This window comes from Muscardinus avellanarius, assembly GCF_963383645.1.
Source record: "Muscardinus avellanarius genome assembly, chromosome: 7".
NCBI lineage: Eukaryota > Metazoa > Chordata > Mammalia > Rodentia > Gliridae > Muscardinus > Muscardinus avellanarius.
In genome coordinates this window covers 116,406,909-116,429,024 of record NC_137793.1, presented here as the reverse complement: position 1 = coordinate 116,429,024, position 22,116 = coordinate 116,406,909, and the positions used below count along the sequence as shown (strand labels likewise).

Below are 22,116 nucleotides of genomic sequence, written 5' to 3'. Positions count from 1 at the left end.
TCAGGATTTCTTTTGTTATAATTGCAGGTGCTCCAAATAAACTAAGGAATTTTTAAACCCACCTTTTAGGTATCGCTTAGTTATGTGATAGAGTCGTTATCATATGGTCAAAACCATTCATTGCTTTGACAGAATGGCAGCTGTCCATCTGGAATTCTGACATCACTGAGGATAGAAGTTAAAGAATGGGTTAGTACCGAAAAAGGAAAATGGTTTTCTTTTAAGGGCCTATGTAGTGCTGTGAAATAAAAAGTGTGGTCTTATGTCCCGGCTCTGCAACTTGGTACTTAGGCTATCTCCCAGTGCCTCAGTTTCCTTCTGTTAAATAAAGATGGTTATAATATCATTCTCAAGTACTAAAAATTAGAGATAATATGTGTAAAGCTTATAAAATGGTGTTTGGCATGTAGCATTCAGTAAATGTCATTTACTTTTTACTGGTAACAAATTGGCCTGTGCCTATATTAAGTTTTCAGCTGCTCAGCTGTCCTGCCCAAACCCTTAGCTGTTTTGCATTCTTTAGAGTCTAAGGCATCGTTCCACATATTTCTTCAGTACTGAAAGTTTGCCTATTAAATCATCTTTTTTGGGGGTAGGTAGTTACAGAAGTAGTAAGGAAGAGATTTTATTCAATATATTGTCACATCAGTCCTCAGAATTTGCTATTTGTATCCTCATTTCAGCTGTGTTTTAGCAGTGGAAGTCCCTATTAATTGACTTACAGGATCGCATCAGTAGAAATGAATATATGTGTCTGTATATAAAGTATATAATACATACATGCACATATCTTGATGGGTATTGCGTCTTAGAATAGTTGTATTTTGGTTCTTATGTTTCGAATGCACAAATTATGTTGGGCCTTCTTAGAAGGAGGGTTGTGCCATTGACGATGCATTTTAGTATTGTATGATTCCTTTTGGTTTATTGGAACAGGCCACAAAGAGAGATTCAGCTCTACTGGGCTTTAAATAAGGTGCATCATGAAAACAGTTTATATCTGCTCTAACACACTTCCTCCTTAGTGCTGAGTCTTACTTGATGGCTAGTGTCTGCAGTAGAAGAGGCGCTGGATTCCAGGTCGCTGTGGCTGCAGTTTCTACTAAGCCCGGGTGTTAAGGTTCCCTTGCATGTAAAGAATGGCTGTCACCGCCTGTTCCACAGATAGGACGTAACGGTAGAGGCTGTCGGGAGGAGCCTGTGGAGAGGTTGGAAAGCAGCAGCAGCCGCAGGCCTGGCCAGCCGGCCCTGGGCCGTGGGGTGGTGGAGAAGGCAGGGTCCCGCTGGCGGAGCAGCTGGGCCTCCGCGCTCTTCCTGCCCATACCCAGCACCCTTCTCCTCATTCGCTCACTGATTGCTTGCCGTTCTGTTGGGTGTACGTCTCTTTTCATAGCTTGTCAACACTGATTCTTTTTTTTCTCCCTTATTTACTAGTTAATTACTTAAGTGCGAGTATGGACCACTGTTTTAATTTAATGTTCTGCTAGTGCTGGTAGCGTGATCCTGGTGAGGACCCAGCTGCACGCTCACCCGTGCAGTTGGGTGGCCAGGGCCCTGTGCCCTGGAGGGGCCGCTTCCTAGGCCCTCATCCCGCATCTGCTTTCCCTTGGCAGCTCACCCTGACGCCAGCCCAGCAGCAGTTGCTCCTGCAGCAGGCCCAGGCCCAGGCCCAGCTGCTGGCCGCCGCGGTGCAGCAGCACTCTGCCAGCCAGCAGCACAGCGCCGCCGCCGGCGCCACCATCTCCGCATCCGCCGCCACGCCCATGACGCAGATTCCCCTGTCCCAACCCATCCAGATCGCGCAGGTGAGTGAGTGATTGTGTCACCATCGGTTGCTTTTGGCTGCAAGTGTGGGCCTGAAAGGGCGCGAGCTAGCGAGGCAGGAGTGCCCTTCCTACTACTGAATAGAGGTGTCACATGGTCCTGTAGACACAGAGCTGGTCATTCGAATAATGATGTTTATATTAAGTGATAATTCCTGAATAAGTAGCTGGCATGTTTCTGAAGCAGAGGGTTGCTGTATTTATCATAATTAGCTCATTATGTTGGGCATGGGTTCCTTCCCGCGCTCTGCCGTGAACCCCGCGTGTGAGCTCTCTGCTGAGGGGAGAGAATGGTGTCGGGCTCACATCCTCACGTTCCAAGGCAAAGCATTTAGGAGGTGTAGACAGGAGGACCGAGGAGGAACGTGAACGAGCTCCTTCATCTCGAGGAGAGAAAAGGCGCAAGTATTGGTGTAGAATCCTCGAAGAGCTATTGGATGAAACCCCAGCCGGTGGCTTCATTGCCCCACAGACAGCTCAGAAGTGGAACTAAATGGTTACAGCAGTTTGACTAGAGGTTTAAAAATACTGTCAAGCCAGGCTTAATCAGTATTGTGTACAGGCTTTATCAAGATATGGCTTCCATGTGGGCCGTTTTCTTCATCTTCAGTGCTTTCATTGTCTAAGCTGTGAGACCCTATGTTGACATTAGTCTAAATAAGATAATATACAGGAAAAGACTTTGAGAATGATTAACTACTAGAGCCCATGTAGTGGCTCTACATTTGGTAGTGGTGTAGCTCTACCATGTAGTGGTGCTGTGGATCCGACTTTCTGTGGATGTCCTTTTAAATACTCTAACACATCCGACTTGACATGGATGTCCTTTTAAATACTCTTAACGCTGAAATCAGGGGTCTTTAAGTTTGATGGAAATTCAGACACAGTGCTCTCAGTTTTTACTAAAGAGAAAAAGGAGTCAGATACTGAAAAGTCCTTTCACTGCTTGATTTTTTTTTTTTTTTTTTGGTGGTGGTGGTACTGGGGGTGGAACCCAGAGGCTTTCTACCTCCAGGCTATACTACCAGACCTTTTTTGTATTTTATTTGGACACAGGGTCTCACTAAGTTGCTGAGAGCCTCACTCAGTATCTGAGGCTGGCTTCGAACCTGCACGATCCTCCTGTCTCCGCCTCCCAAGCGCGGGGATTGCAAGCGTGCGCCACCACGCCCAGCTCATTGCTTGATTTTAAAACCCATGTTGGTCACAATATGTTAAAAAGTGGAACTCTATTTTTTCTGAGAGGATTCTAAGTACCGGGAACATGAGGCTCGTGTAGGTCATGACAAGACACACGTCGTGCCCACCTCCAGGCAGTCCTCGCGAGGCTTTCTGCCTTGGTGTCTTCTCACTCTAAGCCCCAGAGCACAGGCTTTCGGGACAGCAGCCCTCCTCTCTGGGTGTCGGGGTCTCCAGCTGGGAGCCCGAGGACTGAGTGAGCTTTACCTCAGAGCGTCCAGCTCACGGCTCAATTCTGACCTTGCAGGATCTTCAACAACTGCAGCAGCTTCAGCAGCAGAATCTCAACCTGCAGCAGTTTGTGTTGGTTCATCCGACCACCAGCCTGCAGCCAGCGCAGTTCATCATCTCACAGACGCCCCAGGGCCAGCAGGGTGAGCTCGCCAGGCCGGCAGAGCGCAGGGCGGCCGCCGGCCACGCGCACGTCGGCTCCCGTGCTCCCCAAAACCGACCACAGGAGAGCAGTCTGTCCATGTTCTGGTCAAGCAGAGTATTCGCCATCCAGACACATTACTGAAGGCTGCCTTCACAGCTGTTCACTGTTAGTCACTAAGGAGCATCCGAGAGTTTGGCCGTGTCTAAGTGATACCATTTAACATGCTGAATATATATTTTTCCTAGTGCTTTGAAAGCTTTCGTGACAATGTATTCGGAAAATATCGACTGAACTTTGAAAGCACGCTCCCAACAATTATGTTGCTTCTTTTAAAGTTTGAGAGGCGTTGTAGTAGAAACCGTACATTTTGTGGGCTATAACAAACATCTTTGAACTGGGCATTCTGCTGCTTACCTGTAATCCCGGCTACTCAGGCTGAGGCAAGTCTGTCCCAAGTTCCAGGTCATCCTGGGCAACCTAATAAGACCCGGCCTCAAAATAAAGTTTCACAGGAGGGGCCTGAGGTGAGGGTCAGTGTAGAGCTCTTGCTGAGCATGCACAAGGCCCTGAGCTCACTCTCCAGTACGGGCGGGAATGTTTCAGCCCTTTGGCTAGTAAATATTGTCATATAATTTCTGTTTCAAAGAATAGTAAAGTATTCTAGCAATAGCTTTATATTTGAAGCCAGGTCATTGGTTAAAGGTTAAATCTTTTGGGGGGGGTAGTACTGGGAATGGAACCCAGGGGCATTCTACCTCCGAGGTACATCCTCAGCCTTGTTTTTTATTCTTTATTTTGAAACAGAGTCTTACCGAGTTGAAAGGGCCTCATTAAGTAGTAGCTGAGTCTGTCTTTGCATCGCGGTCCTCCTGCCTCAGCCTCCCAAGTGATGGGAGCCATAGTCATACACACCACCTTGAAGTAATGGGAACCACAGTCATACACACCACACCGCCTTGAAGTAATGGGAGCCACAGTCATACACACCACACCGCCTTGCTTACCTGTCAGGTTAAACTCCGTTCAGTGCTAGCTCAGGCAGCATTTACGTCTCAGCTTTGTTACCAACGAGCAGCTGTGTGGCAGAGAGAGCTTGAGAACGGCCTCTCTCCATTCAAGGACAGCCTGCTTCTCTTAAGTTCCTGGCATCGCTTGTGTTTTCCAGGTCTTCTGCAAGCGCAAAATCTTCTAACACAACTACCTCAGCAAAGCCAAGCCAACCTCCTACAGTCGCAGCCAAGCATCACCCTCACCTCCCAGGTCAGCTTTCTCTTGTCCCATCATTCTCAGAAACTTCTGTGTTTTGTTAAATTTTAAAACAAAACAAAAAGTAATTACTGCAAAAAGTCTTCAAAACTGACCAAAAAGTCAAAGCTGGGCGTCATGGAAAGCAGCGCTGCCAAATGGATATTGTCTTTGAAAACTTTCAGAATCCCTATTTTCTTATAGTTCATAAGGAATAACTGTGTTAGCAGTAAATGACTAATGAATTGTTGCTATTTCTCATTTCTCTCTCTCTCTTTCTCTTTCACACACACACACACACACACACACACACACACACACACACACACAGTTGGCAGTACATATCACCACTTGAACTGGAATCCTAGTGCCTCATTTAAAGCCTGTCATTGTCCTCTGCCCCTTCTCAGAAGCTGCAGAGAAGCTCTTGTCTCTGTATTTTCTTTTGCTCTCACTCCTTTCCACTAGACACGTAAGAGCCCTGGGCATCTCGACATTTCGCCTTGCCTTCTTCCTGGCAGTAGTGGCTTCAACCTGACTCCTGCTCGCTGAACTCTGTCCACTACTTCTGAATCTGGCTCAGCCCGGCATGAGGTTTCTAGAGTTAGGGTAACGCCTGTGTGTAACACCCACCTAAAAGTGCATAGCTGTTTTTAGTCCTTCGTTATTTGGGAAAGAGGCTACTTGAAACCTACCTGGAGATGAAATGACCATTTCACGTGAAACTCTCTGCTGTCTCTCAGCTAGTTTCCTCGTGAAATGTGGAGCCACATGGGATTCTGTTACTTTTGGTGCTGTGTTTGGCTCCTCCAAATGGTCACGGTAAGAATTAACTTGGCGTCAGCGTGCCATGGGAAGGCACTTTATTGTCCTCCTGAATCGGGACGAGAGGAGCCTGCCTGATTCTTGTCTACGGAATGCTTACTGAATCAGTTTCTGAGCTGGTTAGTTCCCATGGAGGGAGCCTGACTCAAGAGGTCACGGTGCATGACCAGTCTAAATCATAAAGAGGAACATCCCAAGCTCAGGCTTTGTTTACAGTCCTGGCCTGTAGCCCCTCACCTGGGCTGCTGGTCACAGGAGGGAGCCGCTGAGCAGTGCGGATGCAGTCAGGACATTCACGCACACACAGAGGGAGTGGGCGCGAGTGAGGCAGGGCCACCTCATGCTCGTGCAAGAAGGAGAAGAAAGAAAACTAGGAGCTAGGGGTGTAGCCCAGGGGTAGAGGATGTGCTGAGCATGTACTAAGTTCTGGGTTCAATTCCCAGCACTGAAGGAGGAGAGAGAGACAGACGGACAGACTGACTATGACCTCATGTTCCAAACTAAACTGTAGGTAGATTTAAATAACAAAGTAAACTACGAAGAAGGCAACATTATCCGGAAGAATTTTATTGGACAGAACAGGGAAGCCTTTTCAGAAGGCTTAACAGAAGACAATTAGAAAGAGCAGGAAGGCTTCAGCCGATGACAATCTAAAGTTTCTGTGCACTGAAAATAAAAGGAAAAAAAGATTGGGAAGATTGTTTATATTAACGTGATAGACAAAGGCCTACTTTGTAGCATTTGATGAGCTAAATATCTTTAAGGATAAAGATGGAGATATCGTTAATTTATAAATGAGGTAAGGACATAAATCCAATTCACATTCAAGGAAATATAGATAATAGTTGATACGTGGGGAATTTTTCACTTTGAGTAGTAAGAAATACAAATTACAGCAGAAATGATGTACCATTTATTCCCTGATAGGCAAAACTTTCTCTTTTTTTTGGTGGTACTGGGGTTCCTGGAAGTCCTTCTACCTCTGGGCTACACTCCCAGACCTATTTTATACTTTTTTATATTTGGAAACAGGGTCTCTTAAGCCAGCACGGCTGGCTTCAAACCTGCATGATCCTCCTGTCTCCGCCTCCCAAGTGCGGGGATTACAAGTGTGGCCACCACACCCAGCCTTAAAGTAATGTTAACAACCTTAGAATATTCTTATAATGTTCAGTCACTTGGTAGATATGTGGTAGTGATAAAGGGAACAGGTGTGGTCCCTGCCGTGTTGACGGTCCCAGTGACTTTATGAAATCATTCAGAGCTAAGGAGTAATCCACTACAGTACATGCATCGTATGATACATGTGTTCAAACTGGTTGACTGTTTTCTGTGTGCGGTTTTCACATAGACGCACTGGCTCACCCTGACTGACGACACTGTCCCCCACACTGCCCAGCTCTGGAGGGTGGCACTCGTTGGTGTCATGCTCCATGAAGACGCCTGTTTCTAAACTTGATTCGTTCTGTTTCTCAACAGCCAGCAACCCCAACACGCACAATAGCAGCAACCCCAATTCAAACACTTCCACAGAGCCAGACCACACCAAAGCGAATCGACACTCCCAGCTTGGAGGAACCCAGTGACCTTGAGGAGCTTGAGCAGTTTGCCAAGACCTTCAAGCAAAGACGGATCAAACTTGGATTCACTCAGGTAGGCCCGGCCACCTGCTACGTCCTCCCAGCAGGGCCACTCGGTTTACAGTCTAGAAAGGCTTCGACGCACATTGCATTTCTCAGCCGTGTTGGTTTGGAGTTTAGCTAAAACTTCTGGTTAGCCATTTAGCATTTATAAGCTTAGAGAACTATAAGATGCATCCAGATATAAGTTATAATCATACAATCATTTGTTATTCACTGTAGTTTAACTTTTAGGACTTAGGTCACAACACAGGCCTCTGAAGTAATAGTAAAAGTTTGAGGATTTGAGGATTTAAGAAATCTTGTTGGGAGGTGATAGGACTGCACGGAAAGGTTTGTTACTTGTAGACCTTCATGGTAGATATCTAAGATGGAGAGGATAAAAACTATAGAGCCTTTTATAGTAGCTGAAATGGGATCAGTTTGAAAGGCTTGCTGTGGTGTGGGGGGGGGGCAGGCTGGCTGGCTGAGGGTAGAACCCAGGGGCATTCTACCTCTAAGCACACACCCAGTCCTATTTTATTCTTATTTTGAAACAGGTTCTCACTAAGTCACAGAGGGCCTGGCAAGTTGCTGAGGCTGGCTGCGAACCTGTGATCCTCTAGTCTCAGCCTTCCAAGTACTGGGATTACAAGTGTGCACCACCATGCCCAGCTTGAAAGGCAAAGTTAAAAATAGTGTTTTTAGGTGAGAGGGTGGTGATAGACACACGTGCACAGTATGCCTATGCTGAAACTAATTCATCAATAAGAATCTTTTGAAGATGAAAAATCCAAATTAATCAAAACCCAAATTGTCAGCTAGCAGAGTGCTTTTCGGTGGGGTGGAGTGGGTAACGGTATGGGCAGGCATTGGCACACAGTGCTCTTAGTTTGATGCCGCCACCGACTTACTCCCTGAATAACCTGTCACAGCGAGTACTTTCAAAGCAGGAAGGAAATTAGGCTGAAAGACATTCATGGAAAGTGGTGTAAGATCATTAGGTGAAAGGAAAAATCTGAAGTATGGATTGAATCTTTTAACAGAATGAGGAAAAATCCTGCAGTTTCCTTCCAGAGAATATAGTTACTAATAAAGTTTCAGTTACACTTAAACCCTGCGTGAGTCATTCTGTGCCCTCAGTGTGGATGCACCACTTCTGCGCAGGTGGGCCAGAGCTCAGGAGGCACCGCACCTGTGTGTTGGATGTGTTCAGGAACAGGCTTCTGTCTCCGTATTTCCTTGGGGCTTTATTTTTGTTCAGAGGAACTCTGTATTAGGAGTGTGAATTGATATTTTAAGTGCATGTCATTTTGGGCGAAAGGCAGTTACATTTTTGAGGAGTTTCAGTTATGAAAAAACACATTACGATCCAGAAACATTTTAGTTCTTTTGAAGAATCTACTAGTCAGACTTGTTTTAAAATAAAGCTCAAGATAAAGCTAAATTGCTCATGATAACTGGGTATCCTGAAATGAGAAAAATGTGCAGGGTAGCAGTGCCCGAGCTCCAGGCACAGCACAGCACACTCTGGCATCCCGGGAGGCTAGGCCTTACATGACGTGCCAAGGTGCCAGGGTGCCTGTGACCTGGAGATTGTTACACAGAGTGCCTCACTTCTCTGTGCACAGTGTGGACCCAGGGCACTGCCAGGCTTGCGTCCACCCGTGTCTCTCCTGCCCCACGTACAGGAGTTTTCCTGTGATCTTGTGTTCTGCTCTATGATTTCATCCTAATTTTTGGCACGATTGCTTCTTATTTTTCAAAATACCTTTGGCACAGCAGATTGAAGCAAGATGGGAAAATTAGCTTATCAACCTTATTTAAATTAGTTCACCTTGATTATAGTTATTCAGAAGTTGTACTGTATCCAGGGTATCTAACTTCAACCTACACCCACAGCCCTTCTTTTTTTTTTTTTTTTTTTTTTGTGGGTGTGGGGATGGAACCCAGGGGCATTCCTGCCCTATTTTTTTATTCTTTATTTTGAAACAGAGTCTCTAAGTTGTGGAGGGCCTCACTAAGTAGCTGAGCCCATGCCCGGCCTTTTTTTAATTCTTTTTTTTTTTAAATACATTTTTATTGATGCATTGTAGTCATACATCTTAATGGGATAAAAAAAAAAAACTTGTGGAGATATATATCACCCAGTCAGCCCTTACCCAGTCCTTAACCCCTTTCCTCCCCCTCCCTCCTACCCATGCTTGGCTTCCTGGTTGACTTTGACACGTTTGAGTACATCATGTGCTCTAAAGAGTTTCCCTCTTCCCCCTCCCATCCCCTCAGATGGGTCACTTTAACTGCTCCTCTATTGGGTCCCTTCTTCATCTAGAGTTCCTCCTGTCACCCATCTCTCCCCAGTTTTTGCATATTAGAGAAAGCATCCGACTTCTTTTGTGTGTCACATTTCACTGTAAATGCCATAATTTTGTTCTCCCTTATGGCTGGGCAAAATTCCATTGTGTACACATCCCAGAGTTTTGAAATCCACTCATCCATTGAAGGACATCTTGACTAGTTCCATAGTTTGGCAATGGTGAACTGTGCAGCTATGAACATGGTTGCTAATGCTTTAGTTTGGTATTTTGGTTTTCTTTTTCTTTTCTTTTCTTTTTTCTTTTTCTTTTTTTGGTAGATACCTAGAGGTGGTATTGCTGGATCATATGGTAAGTTCATTTTCCTTCTTCTGAGGATCTTCTGTACTGTTTTCCAGAGTGGTTGTACCAACTTGCAATCCCACCAATAATGTAATTAGAACTTCTATTTCTCTACATCCGATCAATTACAGTTTCTTTCTTTTTTCTTTCTTTCTTTTTTTTTTTTTTTTTGGAAGTCCTTCTTTTAATTTCCACACTTATTCCCACTTACTGAAATTCTGAAAGCCAGAAGATTATTAAATTTGACAAGATGATGCACTCACAACCAATTTCCTTAATAGAAGGCACTTGGATCAGGGCATCTGCTGAGAGATGAGGTGAGGCGGGCAGCAGCAGCTTCCGGTGCTTGACCACAGGATTGTAGGGACCTGCTGGCCCTTTGCTGTGGAGCAGGCTCCAGTCCCAGGCCTGCCTCACTGGCTTCAGACCCAACTCACTGCACTGTAGGCTCTGGTCCCTGTCACCTTGGGCAGGACCTCTACAGAGGTTCCCATTTTTACTTCCCCTTTTTGGGGGGAGGGTACTTGAGATGGAACACAGAGACATTCTACCTCCAAGCTGCACCTCTAGCCCTATTTTGTATTCTTTATTTTGAAACTGGGTCTCACTGATTTGCAAAGGGCCTCACTAAGTAGCTGAGGCTGTTTGTGAACCGCGATCATTCGGTCTAAGCCTCCAGAATGCTAGGATCACAAATGTGCGCCCACCATGCCCAGCCAAATTTTTTTTTAAGTAGCAGAAAACAGCACGTGTCCTTTGCAGAAGCTGGGAGCGCGATTCTCTAGCAGCAGTGGACTTTATCTCCCCACCAAAAGCGGAGGCTCCCAGCCTCACCATGGAGAACAGGATCCACTGCTCCAAGCACACCCTGGCCCCCAGCATAGCGTAGAAGAGTGCAGCAGCCATAAGTGCTGAGGTCTCCTGGCACACTTGGCGCAGTGAGCTGGCCCGGCCATATGGGCGGGGCTTCCTCCAACTCAACCCAGACATTTTTCTTACATAGTATGTTGCCCAGAATTTCTGAGCATGTGCAGCAGGAGCAGTCTACTTTAAGGGAGATTTCTTCAAAAATTTAGTGTGTATTTGATTGGATCTGTCTGCCTCTCCCGAATACTGGCCACCGCCACTGCCACCATCTTGGTCCAGTTCCACGAAAGTTTTTCTTACATAGTATGTTTTCCAGAGTTCCTGATCTTGTGGGGCAGGAGCAGTCTACTTTTGGAAAGATTTCTTCAAAAATTCAAGGTGGATTTGGTGGTACTGAGAATGGAACCCTTCTACCTCTGGGGCTACACTCCCAGACATATATATATATTTGGGAAACAGAATCTCTTAAGCCAGCAAGGCTGGCTTTGAACCTGCACGATCCTCCTGTCTCCACCTCCCAAGCACGAGGATTACAAGCGTGCGCCACCACGGTCGGCTCAAAGTGGTTTGGATTGGATCTGTCTGCCTCTCCAGAATACTGGCCACCGCCGCTGCCGCCTTCTTGGTGAACTCCTGTACATGTGTAGCAGGAGCAGTCTACTTTCTGATCTCTTCTGGGATGTCCCTCCAAAAACACTTTTCATGCAGTGGTGGGCACCATGCTGCCATCTTGCCTCTAATTCCGCCATTTTTCCACTCTCTCCCCTATATTTCAGATAGAAAGTCATCACTGAAAATGTCTCTGTATGTTGTTCCAATCAGCTATTAAACCAAAATCTGTTGTCCAGGATTTCTCAGAGGGATGCATTCCTATTCTGCCGCTGCCATCTTCCTCCCTCTTCAATATTTTTTAATAAAAGAAAACAGTACATGTTTTTTGCAGAAGTTGGGGCCTGAGTACTTAGCAGCAATGGGTTTTGTCTCCCAGCCAAGAGCGGAGGCCCACAGCTTCACCACGGAGAGCGGGTTCTGCTGCTTCAAGCGCACCCCAGCCCCCAGCTCTGCACAGAGGAGCACAACAGCCAGGAGCACCTTTGTCTCCCAGGACACACCGCGCGCTGGCTGACCTGGCTATGCAGGGCTCACTCTAATGTGCCCCAAACCTTTTTCTTACATAGTGTGTTGTCTAGAGTCCCTGAGCACGTGGGGCAGGTGCAGTCTACTTTTGGGGAGATTTCCTCAAAAGTTTAGGGTGGATTAGATTGAATCTGTCTGCCTCTCCAAAATATTGACCACCACCGCCACCACCATCTTGGTTTTCTTCCTGGGCATTTTTCTTACATAATATGTTGTCCAGAATTCCTGAGCATGTGGGGCAGGAGCAGTCTATTATAGGGGAGATTTCTCCAATAGTTCAAGGCAGGCTGGGTTGTATCTTTCTCCATTTCCTGAATACTGTCCTCCGCCGCTGCTGCCACTGCCATCTTGGTTCATCTCTTCTCTCTTATATTTAGGTAGGAATTCATGGCTGGAAATATCTCTGTATGTTGTCCCAATCAGATATTAAACTAAACTCTGTTGTCCGGGGTTTCTCAGAGGAATATATGTTCTATTCAGCTGCTACTAGCTGTCGCCACTGCAGCCACAGCTATCGCCATCTTTCAACTTGAAAGGTTGGAAACAGAGTTAGGGAGTTTAGGAGGGAGGTAAAAACACCAACCAGGTTATCAGAGACAGTCCCCTGCTTTATTTAGACCCAACCCGAAACCCTCCGGGGAGTCAGCCAGCCGTGGAGGAAGGAACCAACAGGCCACGCATCTAGAGAGCTGCCCATAGTCCTGATCGGCTGGCTGAGTCACATGGCGGAGCAGAGGCACCAATGTTTTATAGGCATGCCAATTCTCTTGCGACATCTGTAGTCACTTGATCTCAAGTACATCTCGCAGCACCCAGAGTCTCACAATATCTCCACTTCCAGGGTTCTGCCTCCTGTCCCTGCTGCGAGATCATGTGGGGGAGGGGAGAGACACAACTCATCATCCCAGCCTTTTAGTGATAATGGGCTGAGACTTGAGTCTTAAACTACTTCCTGCTGTCAGGGGGTGTCGTAGGGGGGCCCTTGGCCAGGAGAGGTCAGGTCCTCTGGAAGTGGGCAGGTGGGAGTATGGCTGCAGCAGGAGTCAGAGATTACCCTGGACAGCTTGGTGGTGTGCATTCGAGGAGACTTTAACAGGCGAGGAGCTATTTAAAAAAAAAGCAAATCATAGCCGGGCGTGGTGGCGCACGCTTGTAATCCCCGCGCTTGGGAGGCAGAGACAGGAGGATCGCACAGGTTCGAAGTCAGCCACGCGTGCTGGCTTAGGAGACCCAGTTTCCAAATAAAAATGTAAAAATAGGTCTGGGAGTGTAGCCCGGAGGTAGAAGGGCTTCCAGGAACCCCAGTACCACCAAAAAAAAACAAAAAGGCAAATCATGAGAGCAGGTCCCAAGTTGGGCAGGATCCCATCAGCTACTGGCCCTTACCTAGAAGGGAAGGAGTCCAGCAGCGGCTGGCCCTTGGAGCCTTTCTAGATATGAGGTAAATTGTCACTAGATTTATACTATGATAGCATTTTTTCCTGAGAAAGACATACACCACACTTTTAGCAATTTTTCTTCATTAGACCAGAATCATAAATGGCGGCATTTTCCCTGAGAGAGACACATGCCACTCTCTTCAGCAGTGAGTGGGTATGGGTCAGTCTGGTCAAATGGAAAACAGGCTATTGGGTCAGGAGCATTAGTAACAGATTTTAGAGTTTAATACTAAACAAGTGGACCTGCTAAAATAAAAACATCAAAGAGAATTGTACCGAGAAAAACGAAGCTTGGTGAGCCCCAACACTGTACAAAAGAATTTCTCAAGGCTGTTGTATTGGAGCCCTTTTTAGACTTGGCCTGTTCCAGTGACCCACCTGGTCGCATGCTAGGCATGGTCTGATTCGTGGGCATGGCCTTGCCACACTTGAGGAAGGCTCCTGGAGGTAGTCGCCGTTGCTGTCCTCCACCCCTAGGTGGCACTCGTCGCCCCAAGGGCTGATCCTCCACTGGCCACAGGGCAGTTCCCAGGGCTTGGGCTTTTGGGCAAAGTTGGGGTATACACTCCATCTCTGCCTGTTCCTCTCTGGAATTAAAAACTTTAAATGCCATGTTCACCAAATCTCAGGCGTTTGAGGACTGTCCTCAGCCTTTAAAAAATTTTTTTTGAAAAGCCTGAGTTAGTTCCTTAAGGGAGGATGGTAGGGGGAACGGAGCGGGTTAGAGTGGGAGGCTTCCTGGGATAGGATGGTGACCTAGACGGTGAGGAGAGAACTGTGGATCAGGATCCTCAGAAAGCGGCACCTGCAACCCAGCCTGGTCAGACTCTGGCTGTGACTCAGCAAAATCGCAGGCTGTCACGAGCCAAGATGGCGACTGCGCGATGCTACACGGTCACTGTGTAACGTCACAAGATGGCGACTGCAACAGCAGGTTGCAGCAGCTGCGGGGCCCAAGCAACGGACTGCGCAGATGGCTGTGGCGGCAGTGGCCGTGGGGCGCACACTGCCCAGCATGCCTGGCTCGGGGTGGGAGGAACAGAGTGGCAGGAGAGGGTGGAGCTGCGCTTGCAGGCCAAGCCTGACACAGGGCAGGCGGTGGTGCATGTGGCGGGCGGCACTGGTAGCTGGCAGCCAAGTGGCTGGTGGCACCTGCTGTGGCCACATGGAGCCTGCAAGCGGCGGAGCTAACCCTATAAACCAAGCGCTGGTGCAGGACCTTGCTGTCAAGCCGCCCACAGGTCAGAGAGTCCAGGGATCAAAAAGAGGAAGAAAAAAAAAGGTGGGGGGGCCAAAACTCCTCCCGGCGTCGGCACCAGTTGAAAGGTTGAAAATACAATTGGGGAGTTTAGGAGGGAGGTAAAACACCAGCTGGGTTACCAGAGACCGCTGCTTTATTCAGACTCGACCTGGCACCCTCCGGGAAGCCGGCCAGCCGTGGGGGAAGGGACCGACGGGCCACACATCTTGGAGAGTTGCGCATAGTCCTGATCGGCCAGCTGAGTCGCCCTTTTTTTATTCTTCAAACAGGGTCTCACTAGGTTGATGAGAGGCTCACTACTTCCTGAGTATGTCCTCGAACTTGTGATCCTCCTACCTCAGCCTCCCAAGTATTGGGATTACAGTTATGCACCACCATGTATGTTTTAAACAGTTATTTTTAATTACCAAATTATTTAGGGATTACTACATATGTCATTACACAATTAGAAAACATGTAATAGTGTATATAATAAATACATTTATCAAGTATAGTATATTCCACATACATTTTTACTTTCACATATATTTTCAATCCAATCTTGTTCCTTTATTGTTTTTACTCTTTCTAAAATTATCAAGTTGCTGGGCGTGGTGGCTCACGCTTGTAATCCCCGCGCTTGGGAGGCTGAGACAGAAGGATCGCACAGGTTCTAAGCCAGCCTCAGCTACTTAGTGAGGCTCTCAGCAACTTAGTGAGACCCTGTTTCCAAATAAAATATAAAATAGGGCTGGGAGTATAGCCCGGAGGTAGAAAGCCTCTGGGTTCCACCCCCATACCACCAAAATCATAAAAATAAAAATGAAATAAATAAAATTATCAAGTTGAGCTGGGCATGGTGGCACATGTTTGTAATCCCAGCATTTGGGAGGCTGAGACAGGAGGATCCGGGTTTGCAGCCAGCCTTAGCTGTTTATTGAGACCCTCCACAACTTAGACCCTCTTTCAAAATAAAGAATAAAAAATTGGGCTGGGAGTATAGCTTCGAGGTAGAATACCCTCTGGGTTTCATCCCCAATACACACACACACACACACACACACACACACACACACACACACACACTATCAAGTTGATAAAGTTTAGATTATGTATGCATCAACTGCTTAAAACATTTAACTTTATGAAGCACTCAAGAATTACAAGAGCACTGAACTAAGCATGTAACAGAGTAATTGAAAGTAGGGTGTGAATCGGGGCACCCATTGCTTTTTATTTCAGTAAGCATTTTAAAGTGAAGTAACGTTGCATTACAGATGTCACTCGAGTGAAATGTTCATTTGTCATCATGGTTCTAGTTAGTTTGATGGCACAGGCTGATTTCTAGTCACCAACCTAAAGTCTTGTTCCTATTCTTACTTTGATATTTTCAACATGTCATTTATTTCTTGGGCAAAATTGTTCCTTTCATAATAAGATAATAATGATGTCTTTGAAAAATTCTTAGTGAATTGTGTGTAAAACACGCTTATTGTTCGTTGTTACTGATGTCTTATACTCAAATTACAGGCTGTAGTTGGCCCCGTAACTATACTCTAAGCAGTGCCCGAGAGGCAAATGTGAGCCACGCGGAGCACAGCTGCAGAGCCTGGCCAGAGGAGGCTCGTGGCGAATGCTCATTGGTGGACACACATCTGCCTCTGTCCCGAGATGTGTGTGTAGGGATGATGGAGCGCACTGAGGCCTCTTCATGCCGTCCTGGGCCTTTCTGTCTTGCTCTGATCAGAAGGAAATCGGTGACCAGCCCAGCAGAGTGGTAGTCCGTCTACCCAGCGCTCACAGGGAAGGGAGCTTTCTGCATCTGTGTTGCCAGTACAGTGGCCACGACCCCCAGGTGCTGCTGAGCCCTCTGGAGGCTGTGAGCACTGAGGAATGGGATTGTTGGCTTGTTTGGCTTTAGTTAACTTCAATTTGAATGGCCACGCCTGCTGGTGGCTGTCACCTGGGAGACACGGTGCCACTCAGGAGAAGTTCTGGCCTTCTCTGGGCCTCATTTCGTCTTACACCAAGCGTTTGCCCTCAGGGAAACTTTGTCAGCAGTCATCCAGCTGTAAGAAATGCCCTTTCCTTGACCACTGCCTGATACAGGTGCCAGGGAACAATAATAGACTGCAAAGGATGGGTGGCGGGTGGGTGGGCTCGGGGCCAGTGCGCCCAGGCAGGGGAGCTGGCTGTCTCGTGGTACAAGTAACTTGTTCTTTGGACCAGAGTGCTCTTGCCTTTCTGCCCTATCACTAAACTAATGGAAATGAAGCGTGATTCATTTAGACTCCATGAGCTTCTATTATCTGTCTATCAAATAACTATTAAGATACAGCTTTTTTCAGCTTGAACAGAGAGATCCAGCTGGAAGAAAAGCCCTGTGTACATTTCAAAGGTGATCGGCTCATGGACAAAGACGTCTTTTGTAATATATTCAGGGGATCATTGTTCTATTGCTATAAGGTTACCAAGTTTTCAGTGCCCATGAGGGTTTAACTAAATGGGTCAAACCTCTCTACTGTGAATTTCTCTCTCTGTAATGGTTACAAAAGTGGTCCTTTAGAATACCTGTTTTTTGTAACCAACTTTGAAATCCAAACTAAGGGTGAAAATAGAATTTTTTTCACAGCTTCCAGAAATACTTTATAGGAAAAAAAAAAAAGAACAAGGGATGATGTCTGAGTTTTAAAGTGACTTACGGGAAGTTTGGTTAGGTCAGAGAGTCCCGGGGTTGTATGGTCGCACCTAATCCCTGTAGGTGATGCAGGAATTTTTTTTTTATTTATTTTATTATTATTTTTTTTTATTTTTTATTTTTTGGTGGTACTGGGGTTCCTGGAAACCCTTCTGCCTCTGGGCTCCACTCCCAGACCTATTATTATATTTTTATTTGGAAACAGGGTCTCTTAAGCCAGCAAGGCTGGCTTCGAACCTGTGCAATCCTCCTGTCTCCACCTCCTAAGCATGGGGATTACAAGCGTGCGCCACCACGCCCGGCATAAATTTATTTTAAAAGGTTACTTAAATCACTCTGGTTGCATCAACTAAGGGAATTGTCAGAATATTAGCACTATCTTTGGGGACGTAGAGAAGTTTCATTACCTCAGTTACTGCCTCAGGTAGCAAGAGACTGGAAGGAGAGTGCACCTGGGGCAGGGCTGAGCACTGTCTTGGCTGGCCCGCGAGTCCTCTAGCATGTTGTGCTTGGTTAGGGATGCAGTTTGTGCGGGTGCTGTGAACACGATGATTGTTGATTCTTCATCAGAGCAGTTTTGGGAGTGGCCCCAGAGTGGAGGCTCTAAGCATTCATCTCTTTCTCTTTTCTTCGCCCCTTCCTAACCCGTGTGCAGGGTGATGTTGGGCTCGCTATGGGTAAACTGTATGGAAATGACTTCAGCCAGACCACCATCTCTCGCTTCGAAGCCTTGAACCTCAGCTTTAAGAACATGTGCAAGTTGAAGCCGCTTCTGGAGAAGTGGCTGAACGATGCCGGTGAGTGAGCACTCCAGTTAAGTGTCTTCTCTGCCCGTTGGAAGTTGGCAGGGGATTATTGTATGAACTGGGGGCTTCTCATTTTTTGTGTGCATGATACTGGGGATTAAACCCAGAGATGTACTGCCTCCAAGCTACACCCCAAACTTCTTTTTATATTTTTTGTTTTGAAAGAGAGTTGTGCTAGGTTGCTGAAAGTCTCACTAAGTTTCTGAGACCGGTCTTCAACCTGCAGTCCTCCTGTTTCAGCTTCCCAAGTACTAGGATTAGGCATGCACCACTGCACCGCTGGGGGGTCTGCTGCTTATTATGTTACTACTATGTTGACACTCACTAATCCTTGGAGGGCCATGGGGAACAGTGGCTAGGTAAATCCAAGAGCTAATTCAATTAACTACCCCAGTACTTAGAATGTAAGTAATAAGCAGTAATTTTCAGCTTTGGAATATTTCTTGTATTTTAGGAAGGAACACACACACATGCGTGCGTGCACACACATGTGCACACGCATGCACACACATACGTACACACATGCATGCAGAGAATTGTTTAAAAAAAAAGGTAAGGTCTATGTTTTTGGTTGTTTTGGTGGTACTGGGGGTAGAAGCCAGAAGCTTTCTACCTCCAGGCTATACTCTGAGACCAATTTTATATTTTATTTGGAAACAGGGTCACACAAAGTTGCTGAGAGCCTCACTAAGTAGCTGAGGCTGGCTTCAAACTTGTATGATCCTCCTGTCTCCGCCTCCCAAGCGCGGGGATTACAAGCGTGCGCCACCATGTCTGGCAAGGTCTGTGTATTTAAATTTAAATACAAATTTGTGCCCAGCGTGGTGGCGCACACTTGTAATCCCCGCGCTGGGGAGGCAGAGACAGGAGGATCGCGCTGGTCCAGAGCCAGCCTCGCTGGCTTAAGAGACCCTGTTTCCAAATAAAAAAATATAGAATAGGTCTGGGAGTATAGCCCGGACATAGAAGGGCTTCCAGGAACCCCAGTACCACCACACACACAAAAAAGAAACAGATTTGTTATCTCTTCCTTGATGAATTATCATAGAACTTAATCCTCTTAACATCTTTTATTTTTAAAATGACCATATATTTTATTCAAATATTTGAACTTCTAGTTTTATCTATTTTAAACCAAGATTTCCATGCCGGGCGCGGTGGCGCACTCTTGTAATCCCTGCGCTTGGGAGGCAGAGACAGGAGGATCGCGCAGGTTCGAAGCCAGCCGCGCTGGCTTAAGAGACCCTGTTTCCAAATAAAAAGTATAAAAACAGGTCTGGGAGTGTAGCCCGGAGAAAGAAGGGTTTCCAGGAACCCCAGTACCACCAAATAAATAAGTAAATAAATAAATAAATAAACAAACAAACAAACCAAGATTTCCTTTTGGAAAATTTGGATGTTGAGCCACAGAATCATGGATTATGAGAACCACAGAGAACCCCTGGCCTGTGGTGCTCATCGTAGGTGTAAACAAAAATCAGGCCTTTGGAAGAGAAACCTAACCCCATGCCCAGTTTGGTGAGGGCGAGGCCTTGCCAGGCAGGCCCTCTGAGCACCACAGGTTGGAGCTGCTCATCTGCTCCGTCTCAATTTACACATCAGTGGAAACTCAGAAATGTGGTGATAGGCCAGGGGCCGCCACGCCGTTAATTCAAAGAAGCAGTCTTTGTCTTTGGTGCTCTCCTCTATGTTATAAGAAAGAAAGATTTATAAAGTGATTTTGAGAAGTTTTATTTCTTTTACCCCAGACCTTATAAGCAGAAACAGAGAACAGAACTGAGAGCTAGATGTGAATTGAAGCATGGGGCAGTTTGCAGAAGCAGGAGCCAAGAAGGATGGTGCCCGGCAGCAGCCGCGCTGGCCAGGGTGGCCCCGAGGAGCAGGCTGCGGCGACGCTGAGCGGTGCCCTGACGAGGGCTCCGTGAAGCCGCACATGCTTGCATGCCGTGCCGTCAGCGCTGCGCGTGGTGTTGGTGTGCACGGTGCGTGCATGAGTCGTGCTCGGCGGCTCTGACTCCTGTGTGTTCTCCACTTGTACAGAGAACCTCTCATCAGATTCGGCGCTCTCCAGCCCAAGTGCCCTGAACTCTTCGGGGCAGGGTGTGGAGGGCTTGAATCGCAGGAGGAAGAAACGCACCAGCATAGAGACCAACATCCGCGTGGCCTTAGAGAAGAGCTTCTTGGAGGTCAGTGCAGTGTTTACCTTCTCGGTCACGGAAGGCCCACAGCCAGCATAGGGACTGGGCAGTAAGAGACGAGCCTACCAGACAAGGGAGAAAGCAGCGCACAACCAGGTCCCTGGCCGAGGAGCCGGAGCCAGCGCCCAGAGCTCCCGTCCCCGTGAGCATCCGCGTCAGAGACACAGAGTGGCTGTGGGGAGAAGGAGAAGGTGGGCAGGCACCTGGAGAAGACCTGCCTGCACAGAGGCCCTGGGAGCCCAGCGGGCGCTGGGAGCGCCAGTCGCTCGGCTGGCTGGACTCAGCATCTCTGTGCCTGGGGTGGTGGTGTGGGGCTGGAGCACCAGAGCTCAAGTTAATTCTACAGCTATTTGGCAGGTGCTTTATTTTGGCTTTTGGTACCAGGGAATATCATAATCAGAGCTTCCAGCAAAAGTTTGACTTCTCTAATTCAGAAAAGGCTTGAGAGCCAGGTGCAGGGCAAACACCTGTAATCCTAGCTGCTCGAGAGGCTGAAGCAGAGGTGGCAGGATCAAGTCCAGCCTGGGCAACTTGGACCCCTTCAAACTAAAGACTGGAAAGGCCTGGGGAAGTTGCTCACTGGTAAAGCACCCCTGAACTCCATCTCCAGGACCAGAAACAGAAAAACATTAGATTTAAAGATGTGTCCATTTGTGTTTGGTGATGGAGATTGAACCCAGGGGCATTCTATTACTGAGCTAACCCCCAGCCCTGTGCTCTTTTTTATTTTGAGACAAGTTCTCGCTAAGTTCTCGAGGCTGGCCTTGAACCTATGATCCTCCTCTCTTAGCCTCCCAAGTACTGTGATTTCAGATGTGTACCACCACACCTGGCAAAAGAGAATGTTCCAGTGCACTGGAAGAAGCACTGACTCTGGGGTCTCCGGAGCCATTCCTTGTTAGCTGTGTGACGGGCAAGTCGCTTGTTTTCTTTTAGCTGAGGTCTCTGCATCTGTGAACTAACTGCTTTCTGCCTCACAGGTGTATTGTGAGGTCCCAGAGATGGTGTGTATAAACACCAAAAACGCATACATTTCTACTCATATATAGGATTGTATAAATATTTTCTTAATTTTGTTTAAATCAGTAGACTTTAAAGCTGGCACAGTGGTGCGTGCCATGATCCCAGTCACTTGGGAGGCTGAGGCAAGTTCATCGCCACCCTGGGCAGGTCAGCAAGACCCTGTCTCAAAATTAAAAATGAAATAAAAGGGCAGGGGTATGGCTCAGTGGTGGAGCACGCTGGGTTCAACTGCCAGTGCTAGAGGGAAAAATTAATATGCCTTAAAGTAGAAAGATATAACTATCCAAGTACAACTTGCTCTGATTAATGGGGTGATGTGGTCTGGATGCAGTGTCCATCAGGATGCCTGTCTGCAGAAGTCCTTTGGTGAAAGTGGCCTCAGGTGCTCATCTCTGTCCCAGCCTCACTTCCTGACCTGCTGGGGTTAGATCAGTTCAAACAGTTATTCCAAAAGGTGGATTTCATTCCCTTCCAGAATCAAAAGCCTACCTCGGAAGAGATCACCTTGATTGCTGAACAGCTCAATATGGAAAAGGAGGTGATTCGTGTCTGGTTTTGTAACCGCCGCCAGAAGGAAAAGAGGATCAACCCACCGAGCAGTGGTGGGGCCGGCAGCTCGCCTATCAAGGCAGTGTTCCCCAGCCCCGCCTCCCTGGTAAGAGCGTGGCCAGCAGCTCGCCTATCAAAGCAATGTTCCCCAGCCCCGCCTCTCTGGTAGGAGCGAGGCCAAGGGGCTGCGGCTTCTCAGATGCATAGTTTGTCCATTTCCTTCAGAACCGTAGGAGTTTGTTTCTATAGACAGCATTTATACTTGAATAAATGTATACGAATTTATCCTTCGGGTCTTAGTGCAGTAATAAATCTCACGTTGTTCAACCAACAATGAGTTCAACCAGCTCTTCCTGAGTTCCCAGAGTGAGCGCT

At 47.1% G+C, this 22,116-nt stretch overlaps 1 protein-coding gene across 5 annotated transcripts in view; it reads left to right on the top strand.

The window, feature by feature from the left end:
- POU2F1 (POU class 2 homeobox 1) overlaps nucleotides 1-22,116 on the top strand; it is a gene marked incomplete at both ends in the record, with an annotated part of 127,493 nt that overhangs the window by 98,594 nt on the left and 6,783 nt on the right. For 4 of the 5 annotated variants that reach the window (XM_080699018.1, XM_080699017.1, XM_080699015.1 and 1 more), the window contains 7 exons: nucleotides 1,614-1,805; nucleotides 3,310-3,436; nucleotides 4,604-4,698; nucleotides 6,988-7,161; nucleotides 17,821-17,962; nucleotides 20,012-20,157; nucleotides 21,668-21,847. In XM_080699018.1, the coding sequence (XP_080555144.1) occupies nucleotides 1,614-1,805; nucleotides 3,310-3,436; nucleotides 4,604-4,698; nucleotides 6,988-7,161; nucleotides 17,821-17,962; nucleotides 20,012-20,157; nucleotides 21,668-21,847 (1,056 nt within the window). The remainder of the gene's footprint in view (nucleotides 1-1,613; nucleotides 1,806-3,309; nucleotides 3,437-4,603; nucleotides 4,699-6,987; nucleotides 7,162-17,820; nucleotides 17,963-20,011; nucleotides 20,158-21,667; nucleotides 21,848-22,116) is intronic. The other variant, XM_080699016.1, reaches the window with a different exon arrangement.